Below are 13598 nucleotides of genomic sequence, written 5' to 3'. Positions count from 1 at the left end.
TTAGTATTCATTTTTTTATTTTAGTGAACACAAGATAATGAAAATAATATTATACAGCTGATTCATTAATTGTAAATGTACTAATGCATCTTTAAAATAAAAAGTGGTATTGTGTTTTTTTACAGTACATTACCAAACTATTAATCTGTATTAACAATAGGAATTACAGTGAAATCTTACGCAAAGATACCTGTTAAGTTGAATTTAATAATAAAAAAAGTAATTAAATTGGTTTGATTTTTTAAATGAGGTTAAATTTATGAACATGAACTATTTTCGTGAACACAAAATAATTGAACATTATTCTACACTACCTAATAAAAATCTTGTCGCCTATCCAAGTTTTAGGAACAAGAAATAATAGCTCGACTTCTAGTTGATCATTTGGTGTCAGAATTGGCTTATATGAAAGGCAAAGGCCTCTAGATTACACTTATTTTACTAAAATAAAATATGATCATGCCTTGATTTTTAATTATTTAATTAGGACAGTAAGCTCTGACTTTGCTTAGACAGAAGTCTTGTCACTTAACAGAAATAATGTCCAGTATAGAATATGAAGTCATGCTGCAGTGGAAACAGAATGGATATTGTGTATGACTCCCATGAGCTTGGAGGACTGCATCCATACATCCCTGCAATCACTCAAATCACTTATTAATAAAGCCATCTGGAATGGCAAAGAAATCCTTCCTGCAGGACTCCCAAAGTTCATCAAGATTCTTTGGATTTATCCTCAATGCCTCCTCCATCTTACCCCAGACATGCTCAATAATGTTCATATCTGGTGATTGGGCTGGCCAATCCTGACCCTTGATCTAAACCAGATTTCCGTTTATTTGCGGTTGTGAATTGCATTGTGGGATGTTGATCTCTGCTCTGTTGACCTTTGATGTTGAAAAATCAACTCTGCAATTAAACAAAGTGACTTTCACTGACTTTTATTTTTTAGTAGTTTGAAATATGTTTAAGAAATAATACAGAGAAATAAGTCTATAAGATAACAGAAAATGTGCTGGAAGTTTATTAAAGGTTTTTGTAGTGTAATATACAACACCAACCCAGACAATACAGTATATCACTTTAAACCATAAAAAATGTTAATAAAAGCCACTTTTAAAAACGTTTTAAGGTTAAAAGTCATTGGAAGAAAGATCACAGTGCCATAATGTGATTCAAAAGCATTGTTAAATAAGGAAAAATAAAAACATGAATTACAAAACATGGAAAACTGCAAACTTACAGATACTTTTAACAGCGTAGAAGAGCATTTGTAGAACAGTGAGAGAGAGAGAGAGAGAGAGAGAGAGAGAGAGAGTGTATGTTTTCATAAAAATCCTCATTACTCTCTCAGTTTGCCAGGTTCACAGCGGTTCGTACACATTTCCCAGCATCCTGGCAGGAAAACAAACTTCCCTCCGCCTGTGCGCGCAACCTAACCTGCCCCACTATTGCAACAGCGTCTCTCGGCGTGACCTACATTCCTCTCTCCTGTTTCTCATGTTCAGTTTTTTAGCCGTGTTTCTCTCAGTTTTACCTTCCAGCGGGTCTCTGGTCAGGCCGAGCTGGCTGATGATGTATCGTGGGATGTCTGCTTTCATCAGCTGGCCCTCTTTAGCGTGATCCTCCGCTGCCTCTAGGAGATGGTAAAACTCCTCAGGGTTAAACTCCTGACGGAAACAAGCAGAAATATGACAGTTCCAGTTAAATGGAGTCCAACATACTGTAAAAAAACATACAAAAAAAAAGTTTAGGTTTGGTGGTATTTTGTTACACTTCATTTTTTGTAGTGTTCTAGTTAGTTCTAGTCGTGTTTGAAGGGATAGTTCACCCAAAAAATAACATTCTGTCATCTTTTATTCATCCTTCACAAAGTTTCCTTCTGCTAAAATTGCATGTTCCATGAAGAGATCTTGAAAAAGGCTGGAAACCTGTAACCATGGTATTGTTTTTCCTACTATAGGAGTCAATGGTTACAGGTTTCTAACATTTTTCAAAATATCTTCTTTCATGTTCAACAGAAAAAAAGAAACTTATAAAGGCTTGGAACCCACTTAAGGGTGTATAAATAGTGAGTAAATGCTCATTTTTGGGTGAACTGTTTCTTTAAGTACAGTTTTATGCAACCCAAGCTCATTCTGAAAACGTAGCCCCGCGGACGTTTCTGGAGACCGCAATTTACGTGGCCGGAAGTACGTATGGCCGCATTTCGTTTTTTCAAGTGAACGCTATGAGGCGGTGAGACGCCGCTACTCTTCGCGCTCGCCGGCTGGGCTGACGGCTCGCCTCCGTGTGGAGGGCTTTCCTGGCACAACCAGTTTGTCCAGTAAGCTCGTCGTGTTACGTCGGCGGAACGGAGGCCCGGAGGAGGAGGAGGAGCCGGTCAAGTTCGACGACCGGGTCCGAGTCCGGGGAAGAGCGGTTTCAGAAATCAGGTAAGACAAAAAACAGAATCAAAAAAATAAAGCGAATGAGTTCATAATAAATGCGGTGAAATCCGAAGGGCTTTTCTTTTTCTGCACGGCTTTCATAAATCGTTGCTTAGGTTAAGGGAAGAAGGAGGAGGAGGAAGGTGGCCGGGTCGGCTGACTGGCTGGTGTGCCGCCCAGTCAACCGTTCGACATTCAGCCAGTCAGTCAGTCGGACAGACGATCGCCCGACAGCGTTCTCCGGCGACTTTTTATGCGTAGACAGCGAGGGCGCGAACGGCAACGTGCGCTCACGAGAGGCGTTAGAGACGCGAAAAAGCGCGCACAGCGGCCTCTCGCGGATTCGCAAAAACAAAAACTGCACAAATACCTACCTCCCAGGACGTATTTCGCGGTCTCCAAAAACGTCCGCGGGGCTACATTTCCAGAATGAGCCTGGGTTGTTTATATGAATCAACTACATGTAATTACTAAACACGTAATGCAATTGTTGCATTATTTGTGCATAATTAATTTTTATTACCATAGTATGTACATGAAACGTATGCAGTTATGCATTATTTATAGTATTTACCATAGTAAATATGCAGAGTGCGTAGTTATACATACTTTTTTGAAATGACCATGGTATGTATGTGGAACTTATGTAATTATTCATAGATTATTGTTTTTACTATAGTATCTACATATTACATCTATTGTAATTCACATACTATCTAGATGGAACATATGTAATTATGCATAATTTATTGTAATTAGCATAGTGTCTACATGGAATACATTGAATTATGCATAATTTATTGTAATTAGCATATAATGTACAAGGAACATTTGCATAACTTACTGTAATTAACATAGTATCCACATGTTACATGATTAATTATGCATCATTTATAGTTGCTACTAGTATTTATGTGGAACATATTTAATTATGTATAATTTATTGTTATTACCAGAATAGCTACATGCCATTGACTTGAACAGTTTTTGTTCCCACTATAGAAGTCAATGGCTACCACACAGCAGTGTTCCTCATAATATATTAGCTGATGTATTTGGAGCAGGTGGAGGGGGAGTAAATGATGACAGATGTTGCGGCTGGACTCTTGGATCTTCTGTGTTTGATAATATCGGTGGAGGGTTTTGTTGCACTGAAGCCGTTCAGCACGTTGTACTTTCTTCTCCTGACCCTCTGTGACCCTATCAGCCAGTCACCATGGCAACTGCACAACGTAGGCTGAAGACGAGACCGAGCGCAGCGACAGCAGATCAAGTTGTGTTTGTGTGTCTCTGTGTGTGTGTATGTATGTACATCTGTCTGATTGTGAGTATATGTGTGCGTGTATGTGTGTGTGTGTGTGTGTGTATGTATGTACATCATTCTGCGTGTGTGCGTGTGTGTGTGTGTGTGTGTGTTTCTGTGTGTTTATGTGTGTATGTACATCATTCTGTGTGTGTGTGTGTGTGTGTGTGTGTGTGAGTGTGTGTGCGTAAATGTGCATCTGTCTGCATGTCTGTGTGTGTATGTGTATCTGTATGTGCATCTCTTGTGTGTGTATGAGTGTGTGCATCTGTCTGCATGTTTGTATATCTGTGTGTGTACCTTATGTGTGTGTGTGTGTGCACCTCGTGTGTGTTTAGTATGAGTGTGTGCATCTGTCTGCATGTTTGTTTATCTGTATGTGCGTTTATCTCCTTGTGTGTGTGTGTGTGTGTGTGTGTGTGTGTGTGTGTGTGTGTGTGTGTGTGTGTTTATCTGTATGTATATCTCTTGTGTATGTCTATGTACACCTGTTTGTGTGTGCGTGAGTTTATGTGTGTGTGTGCATCTCATGTGTGTGTCTATGTACACTTGTGTGTGTGTGTGTGTGTGTATCTATATCTGCATCTTATGTGTGTGTGTATATACAACTGTCCATGTGTGTGTGTGTTTCTGTGTGTGTATGAACATCCTTCTGCATGTGTGTGTGTGTGTGTGTGTGTGTGATCGTGTGTGTATGTTTATCCTTGTATGTGCATCCTATGTTTTCATATGTGTGTGTCCATGTTCATCTGTCTGCATATATGTGTGTGTGTATATGTTTGTATGTGCACTGTGTGTGCGCATCTGTGTGTGTGTGTCTATGTACATGTGTCTGCATAAGTGTATTTGTGTGTGTGTGTGTGCCCGTGTGTGATCGTGTGTGTATGTTTACCTTGATGTGCACCTTATGTGTGTGTGTAAATCTGTATGTGCACCTTACAGTATGTGTGTGCGTCTGTGTGTGTCTACGTACATGTGTCTGCATATTTGTATGTGTGTGTGTATATCTGTTTGTGCACCTTATCTGTGTGTGCATCTGAGTGTGTGTCTATGTATGTGTGTCTGCATATGTTTGTGTGTTTATCTGTATGTGCACCTTGTGTGTCCATCTGTGTGTGTATGTACATCTGTGTGTGTGTGTGTGTGTGTATATGCGTATATGTGCATCTGTCTGTATGTCTCTGTGTGTATGTGTACCTATATGTGCATCTCATGTGTGTGTGTATGAGTGTGTGCATCTGTCTGCATGTTTGTATATCTTTACGTGCACCTTATGTGTGTGTGTGTGTGTGTGTGTGTTTGTGTGTGTGTGTATCTGTATGTGCATCTCACGTGTGTGTGTGTATGTACACCTGTCCATGTGTGTGTGTGTGTGTGTATCTGTATGTGCATCTCATGTGTGTGTGTGTATGTACACCTGTCCATGTGTGTGTGTGTGTGTGTGTATCTGTATGTGCATTTCATGTGTGTGTGTGTGTATGTACACCTGTCCATGTGTGTGTGTGTGTGTGTGTGTGTGTGTGTATCTGTATGTGCATCTAATGTGTATGTGTCTGTGTGTGTGTGTCTATGTACATCTGTCTGTATGTCTGTGTGTATATTTGTATGTGCTTCTTGTGTGTGTGTGTGTGTGTTTGCGTCTGTGTATGTGCATCTGTCGGCATGTGTGTTTCTGTCTGCATTATGTGGAAGTGGTGTTTGTATGCGTGTCTGTGTGTTTGTGTGTGTATTAGTGTGTTTGCATGTTCTAGTTTGTGCATGTATGTGTGTGTCTGTGCATGTCTGTCTGTCTGTGTTGTGCGCGTGTCTGTCTATGTCTATGTGTGTGTGTGTGTGTCTCTCACCAGACACTCCAGCAGTCGTGCAGGCCGTGAGATGATGATGAAGAGTTTCTTGACCAGCTCAGTGATGAAGGTCAGCTCTGAACTCTCCGATCGCTCGTACGCCTGAAAACACGAAACAATTGGATCACGCACAAACACACATGGAAACTAGGAAAACCCTGGAGAACTGGAGAAAAGTCCACATCCTCAGACAGCTTCATCTACACGCTCAGTCTGTACACGCTCAACAACTTACATTCAGACTTTCGTTTATATTGATCGGCAAGCGTAAAATTAGTTTTGTGGACAAATATAAAAACTCCTTCATAAAATTTCAGGCTTAAAGAAAAGATTTGATGATGTTTATGAATGACTACACAATAGGGCTCCATGATATTGGAAACATCTGACATTGAAATATTTTGTTTTGATGCTATATGCACTCACTGGCCACTTTATTAGGTACACCTTACTAGTACCGGGTTGGTCCCCCTTTTGCTTTCAGAACTGCCTTAATCCTTCGTGGCATAGATTCAACAAGGTATTGGAAATATTCCTCAGAGATATTGCTCCATATTGACATGATAGCATCACGCAGTTGCTGCAGATTTGTACTCACCAGACCAGGCAATGTTTTTACAATCTTCTATTGTATAATTTTGGTGAGCCTGTGTGAATTGAAGCCTCAGTTTCCTGTTCTTAGCTGACAGGAGTGTCACCCGGTGTGGTCTTTTGCTGATGTAGCCCATCTGCCTCAAGATTGGACGTGTTGTGTGTTCAGAGATGCTCTACTGCAGACCTCAGTTGTAACGAGTGGAAATTTGAGTTACTGTTGCCTTTCTATCAGCTTGAACCAGTCTGGCCATTCTCCTCTGACCTCTGGCATCAACAAGGCATTTGCGCCCACAGAACTGCCGCTCGCTGGATATTTTCTCTCTTACAGACCATTCTCTGTAAACCCTAGAGATGGTTGTGTGTGAAAATCCCAGTAGATCAGCAGTTTCTGAAATACTCAGACCAGCCCATCTGGCACCAACAACCATGCCTTGTTCAAAGTCACTTAAATTACCTTTCTTCCCCATCCTGATGCTCGGTTTGAACTGCAGCAGATCGTCTTGACCATGTCTACATGCCTAAACGCATTGGGTTTCTATCCTGTGATTGGCTGATTAGAAATTTGCGTTAACAAGCAGTTGGACAGGTGTACCTAATAAAGTGGCCTGTGAGTGTATATTGCAATATAAATGGATATAATTAGCTCTATTTGGAAAGATTTCATATATTTAAATCGACTGGAATGATCAAAGCGAGTTAATAAATGTTCATTTTAGCATTACTTTTAATTCGGTTTATTTCTGTAACTCAATATAAAAAAAATCTAATATTTGATTATTTACTTTTTACACCAGTGTATACTAGTGTGAAATTAAACTAATATTGGAAAATCTAAGCATATAATATATATATATATATATATATATATATATATATATATATATATATATATATATATATATATATATATATATATATTTATATATTGTTATTATAATTTTTTTTTAATATACTGAAATGTGAAAAAACATTTGCCAACATAGAGAACGTTTTTTTTCTATTTTAAAAAGTAAAAACTAGTCAAAAAGCGGGTTAAAAGATACATTTTTCTCACATCAGTTTTACAAACAAAGCACAGTAAACGCAAGTAGAATGTCTACTATTTGTGAAAATTATCATCATTTTTTGCTCAGAAAACAATCCAAATAAACGGCACATATTCGACTGTACAGAAACAAACAGACGTGCGCTCACTTCATGCAGGAGCTTCTCCAGGTTTTCCTGCAGCTCGTAGAAGTAGACAGTAGTGATGAGGCCTTCGCGAGATTTGGTCAGGCAGTTTCGGGACAGCTCTGCGATCTGGTGGTGGATGAAGCTGAGGACCCCGTCAGCCAGCGGCAGCACGTTCTCAGGAGAGTACGACTCGATGAAGTCCGCCAGACGCTCCTCCATCTGAGCCGTCGCCTAGGTATAACGCATAAAATTCTTAAATTATGAGCAGAATCACCTGTTTAGTCATCACTTTAGACTTTACGCTAGAAAATCATTATAATATTCGCTCTAAGTGACGTTGGTGAACTGGCAATGGTTTCTGCTGTCCTGATGTCAGCTGCAGATGTGAATGAGTGGCGGAAAAGAGTAGTTCCAAAAGGGTTTTTGAGACTTTCTGTGTTTGATTTTCTTTTATATACACGATTATGCCATAGAATGGAGATTCAGTGCTTTGATGCATGTATATATTTTTAATAAATAATAAATAAATAAATAACATATATATATATATATATATATATATATATATATATATATATATATATATATATATAAATATATATATACACACTCTACACATAAATTTAAGTAAACGCAAACTTTTATTTTGTATGTGATTAGTTGTGATTAATTACATCGAACATCATCCCAATTGTTTATTTTCATTCTGGAATGAAATATGTTCTGTTAAACATGCTTTGATATGTTTGCTCCATATAGTTGGCAAATTTCCCACCATCTGCTCGTATGGCAGCAAGTTGAAAAACTCAATCCATGTGTGAAATGTATGTCCAAAATGCTTAAATAACATTCAGCAAACATTACACGACATCTATATATGCATGTGATTACCAAAATATAATATTTTACAAACACAGAAGTTCCATTTCTGAATGGCAAAATCCCTTTTGCCCTTTTGACTTTCATTGTAGTTTTTTACAAGACTATGGAAGTCAGTGAAAGCCAAAACTGTTTCGCTACAGGCATTCCTCAAAATATCTTCTTTTGTCTTCACAGGAGAAAGGAAGTCATAAAAGTTTGTGAGAAGTAAACAATGACAGTGTGTGTGTGTGTGTGTGTGTGTGTACGTGTTTTTGTGACATATCAGGACACAAATCTGTATAATGACATGGGTATGACACAGGTATTACAAAAAGGAGGTGAAATATGAGGACATTGGTGACATCCTCATTTCTCAAAATGCTTATAAATCCCACAGGATGAGTTTAATCAGAGAGTAAAGCTGCACACAGTCTCATGTGATGGTTGGGTTTAGGGGTGGGGGCAATATAATATATGGTTTGGACAGTATAAAATGTATGGAAACCTATGTAATGTACCCACTTTTCACAAAAACAAACTTGTGTGTGTGTGTGTGTGTGTGTGTGTGTGTGTGCGTGTGTGTGTTTTGCTAACCTTAGGAAAGCGCTCCTTGTAAACATGGTTCATCATGACAATCTCATTGTCATAGCAGGAAGATGATCGTCCTGGACTGTGGACACAAGCGGAGATTAAATTAAATCTGAATATGCATAATTAAATAATAACTTGTTATTATTAATCATTAATATTCATAAAATTGGGCTCATTTCTTTACACAGCTGTAGAAAGTGAAGTAAATCTTTGGATAAGCTGGATGTAATGTAGACTAACCATTTTCCGTACACAACAATGTTCCGTACAGATGACCTTTTAACGCTAATCTCTGAATAAATACTTACAGGTCGTAGGCAAGCTATATATCTGTGTAATCTTTATTTCTCACTCTTTCAACCCCCTGCACAACAGAGACCTTCCTACTATATGTTTCAGAGTAAATTCAGTAAGTTTGCTTCGTCCACCTAATGCGCTTAAAAACAGGCAGTGGGCAAGCTTAAAGTGCTAGTGTCGCCTGGTAGGGGAGACATTTAAAGCCACGACAATATGCTTTTGCATTTAATTTCTGCATCACACAGTATTACAGTCTTTATGAAGTGACTATTATGTTATCACAAATTGTTAAATAAATTATCTTTTGTTGATTAAATGCTTTGAAATGGGGATGTTTAAACGTCGGTTGTGGGTGATGACCGCATGGCGCAACTCTACGCCAGAGAGAGCCTGAGAGACAGGGTGCAAACGCTGTTTGGATCTCCATTGTGCAGTGATGATGTTTATATTCATAAAAGGTCAGTCAAGTTAGCGTTAATGTGCATGAATTTAATGTTGTAATATTTTAAATTGTCATGCTGTAATAAAACAAACATGATATAAAAATGAAATGATTGTGAAGCTATTTCATTTCAAATTTATAAAATTTAAAAAGTCATTAAATATATCATTGACTTCAAGTTTAACACAATAATGGTATATTCTGACATAAGATTTTAATAGGACTTCAAACAATGCCCATTTTGCCAGTGAATTAAAGTTGTGCGCCCTGTACGGAACACTATTTTAGTTGTGTATGGCAGGGATTCCCATACTTTTTTATTTCGGGACCCTGCTAGGCTAGTAATTCAAACTCAAGACCCACCATAATATTTTAATATTAAAAAATGAGTAAAAAAACGTGTCCATTCAAAGCAGTCAAAAATATATGGTGTGTGGCTGTTTGGATTTTGCGATTTGATATGCACAAAATGAGGCTTGAAGTGCTTTTTGTGGGATGCTGGCTGCAACTGTGATCTTTTTTTTTCAGAAGAGAATATGATCAACCTTAGTTGACATATTCAGAATGTTTTGTTGTCAGGTGTCGTTTAAGTTTTAAGGGTTTCATGAAAAAACTAAATAGGTTTTTAATCCACTACTACAAGCTGGGAAAACGTCAGATAAATATGCCAATGCAATTAACGTTATTGCTGAATAGATCTAATATTAACACATTTGCTTGAGGAAGGAATGATGGGGGTAGTTACATTACTATTACTATTTTCCATAACATCTACGTCCTTCCAAAACATTAGGTGACGTTAAAACTAACAGATAGCATTATAGCTATTTATTGATTAGCAATCTGTCAACGCTGGGATGTAAAAAATAGGGGACAACAAAAAGCTTCAAATGATAGAATACATAGCAAACATTAGAAAATATTGACAATAAAATAAAAGGCTTAGCCTATTAAAATCAATGGCCTATGCAGAAATTAAATAAAGCTACAAAATCTACTTCACTTTTGATTGTATTTGCATATTGATTACAGTTACTATAGTTATTTAGTGAAGAGCAGCAAATGAATCTCTCATTGTGTTTTGTTTGATAACAGATAAGTTAATGTAAGAATGCACAGATCTATAATGAAGCATTCGACTACTTTAGTAACTGTTTGTGCTCATTTAAGAGAAAATTAGAAGTGTTTAAAATAAAACACGCAGGACAGAGCAAAATAAATAAATAAATAAATAAATAAACGGAAAAACAAAGCGAAAAAAAGAAGCACTTTTCCGATGGTCCCTTACTGAGAGCTCCGCTCAGCTCGAGCTCTCCCGGCTAAACGCAGACTGCGAGGGCTCAAACGGAGCAGTGCTCGTAATGTCGAGCAAAAAAAAAAAAAAAGAGACAGCTGTAAGACATAACCAGCTTTGTCCTTTTGCAAGAAAAACACTTTAAATCTTTTTAGGGTAAGAGGTTTTTGAGTTATTGACGTCTATCGTACTGGTTTGATTCACCGCAATGTAAATATAGCTGCAGCTATGTGACGTTGCGCGACCCACCTTTGTTCACTGTGCGACCCACAGTTTGAAAACCCCTGGTGTACAGAGCACTGTTAATACCTATCATCTTCCGTACACATGCGAAGGCGGTACTTTTCCCATCTTTTCTCAAAAACTACTGCTCCAAAAGACATCAATCAAGATTTGGATTGTGCAATAGGTATTCCCTCAGAGAAGGAACACACAAGCATGCTCATCTGGCTTTCAATGACGGAGGATTGGTCGTTTAAGTGCGCTGAACAGCGAAAAGTGTACAGAACATGGTTAGTCTATGTTAAGTGTGTGTGTGCACCTGAGACTGCGCGATCGAGGCCGCATGTGCGGAGATCGGCGTCCGTCATCATCCGTGATGCTCTCCGTGCTCCCGAAGTGTTTGGTCAGGAAGTGCAGCTCGTCCAGTGTGGGCTGAAACGGCAACTGATGGAGCCGCTCCTGAGACGAGCTGGAAGACTGAACAAACAGCAGACACCAGTCAACAATACGTGTTAATATATGGGTAATATGGACAATGTACAGCTGCTTTCATCCAAAGTTGCAAACTTAAAGGTTCTCCCAAGGTTTTTTTCTTCACTCTCCTATTGGTGAAGTTTTTTTCCCTCTCCGCTGTCGCCACTGGCTTGCATGGTTCAGGATCTGAAAAGCTACTCATCGATGAATTTGCTCTTCAGTGTTTGGACTCTCAATAATGACTTCAAACCACACTGAACTGAGCTAAACTGAACTGAACTTAAACACTAAAAACTGAACTACCCTGATCCAGTTACCATGACCATTTATGTGAAGCTGCTTTGACACAATCTACATTGTAAAAGCGCTATACAAATAAAGCTGAATTTAGTTGAATTAAAGGGATAGTTCACCCATGAATTAAAATACACTAACTAAATCACATACATTTAATACACAAATACACTTCATTGAACATGTACACATCATCTATATACTATATAACTACAGGTTAACTGTTCATATATAAGAACTTTAGCTATTACAGGCTATTAGTTAGGGGTTTATAAGTGTGTGTGTGTGAATGTGAGAGTGTATGGGTGTTTCCCAGTACTGGGTTGCATGACATCCCAGTACAGCAGGAAGGGCATCCGCTGCGTAAAACATATGCCGGAATGAATTAATGAATTAAAAACTTTTTGTGTTTCTCTTTCTTGTCTCCAGAATATAACTTCGGTCTTTTCACTGATTCTATTGAATGCTCATATATATGGAGCCAAAGACACCACAGGAGCAACTTTCTAAGGTTTAAAGCCTCCTCCATTGTCTGCCACAATGCACTTGATCTGTCTAACTTCATTTATTTGTGGAGATGCTCGGTGTGTCTCGCACAGTAAATCCAGGACAGACTTGTAAAAGGAGATTACGGACCCCAATGGGTGAAGTGAATGGCAAACGACGCATGCAGGCCTGTGGTAATGATTTTCTCTCCTACACGCTGCTCCTCTGTGCTGCTGAATGAATGACTTTGGCTTTAACAACAAATATATGTCACGCTAGAGTCAATAACAGGCCCAAAGCAACTTAAGCTTGAGAATAACCTCGCTCTTTCTTTCCAAGATCACCTTCACCAACGGCCAGTTAAAGCATCATCTACATCCTCTGAAAGCACTACATTTGCAGCTCAAATGGTCGGATGAACATGAACGTATTAATTTAGGAGCTTTGTTAAGAAAAGAACAAGTAAAACGTAGTATATACTGATTTTCTTCACACTTTTGAAGACACTGTATATCCGATATTTATATTTATGAGCAGAATCTCCAGTTCAGCTCATTATTTCCAGGGGAAAATAAAAACAATCCTTTTTTTAGCTTCAGAGGTTTTATGCAACATCTTTGATCTCAGGAAAAGATGGCAAGTTGCTTTGATGAAACTCACATTTAAAGCAGAATTATAAATAAACTTAATATTATAATATTTTAATTAATATTTTCTAAACATCAGCAAAACCAAGGAGCTGGTGATGGATTGCAGGAGAGAGAAGAAAGAACACACTCCCATAACCTTCAACGGGACACCAGTGGAGAGAATTAGCACTTTCAAATTTTTTAGAGTACACATCGCTGAGGATTACGCAGTGCAGAGGATGGCACAACAGTGCCTCTTTTTCCTCAGTCGTCACAGGAGGTTTGGAATAAGCTCTCACATCCTCCGCTCATTCTACAACTGCACTGTGGAGAGCATCCAGTCTGGCTGTATCACCACCTGGTATGGAAACAGCACCAGCAGCAATCGCAAAGGTCTACATAGGATTGTGCGAACTGCTGGACGCGTAGTAGGAGGTGAGCTTCCCTCTCTCCAGGACATCTACACCAGGCGGTGCATGAGGAAAGCTAAGAGAATTATCAGCGACTCCAGCTACCCAAGCCATAGACTTTCCTCTCTGCTACCCTCAGGCAGACGGTTCCGCAGCATCCGGTCAAGCACCAGCCGGCTGAAGGAAAGCTTCTTCCCTCAGACTATCAGACTGATGAACACTTAACACACCCCACACAGACTCTTCCATACCCCT

The 13598-nt window shown here is 38.8% G+C and overlaps 1 protein-coding gene across 4 annotated transcripts in view; it reads right to left on the bottom strand.

Moving 5' to 3' along the window:
- The window catches only part of mast1a (microtubule associated serine/threonine kinase 1a), a 94346-nt gene that overhangs the window by 19900 nt on the left and 60848 nt on the right, over positions 1-13598 (bottom strand). For all 4 annotated transcript variants that reach the window (XM_009294431.5, XM_073954696.1, XM_001337092.8 and 1 more), the window contains 5 exons: positions 11370-11527; positions 8799-8874; positions 7365-7574; positions 5577-5678; positions 1538-1670 (listed from right to left, as the gene is read on the bottom strand). In XM_009294431.5, coding sequence (XP_009292706.1) covers positions 1538-1670; positions 5577-5678; positions 7365-7574; positions 8799-8874; positions 11370-11527 — 679 coding nt within the window. The remainder of the gene's footprint in view (positions 1-1537; positions 1671-5576; positions 5679-7364; positions 7575-8798; positions 8875-11369; positions 11528-13598) is intronic.

Source organism: Danio rerio, chromosome 1, assembly GCF_049306965.1.
Source record: "Danio rerio strain Tuebingen ecotype United States chromosome 1, GRCz12tu, whole genome shotgun sequence".
Taxonomy (NCBI): Eukaryota; Metazoa; Chordata; class Actinopteri; order Cypriniformes; family Danionidae; genus Danio; species Danio rerio.
This window is presented reverse-complemented; position numbering and strand designations above follow the sequence as displayed.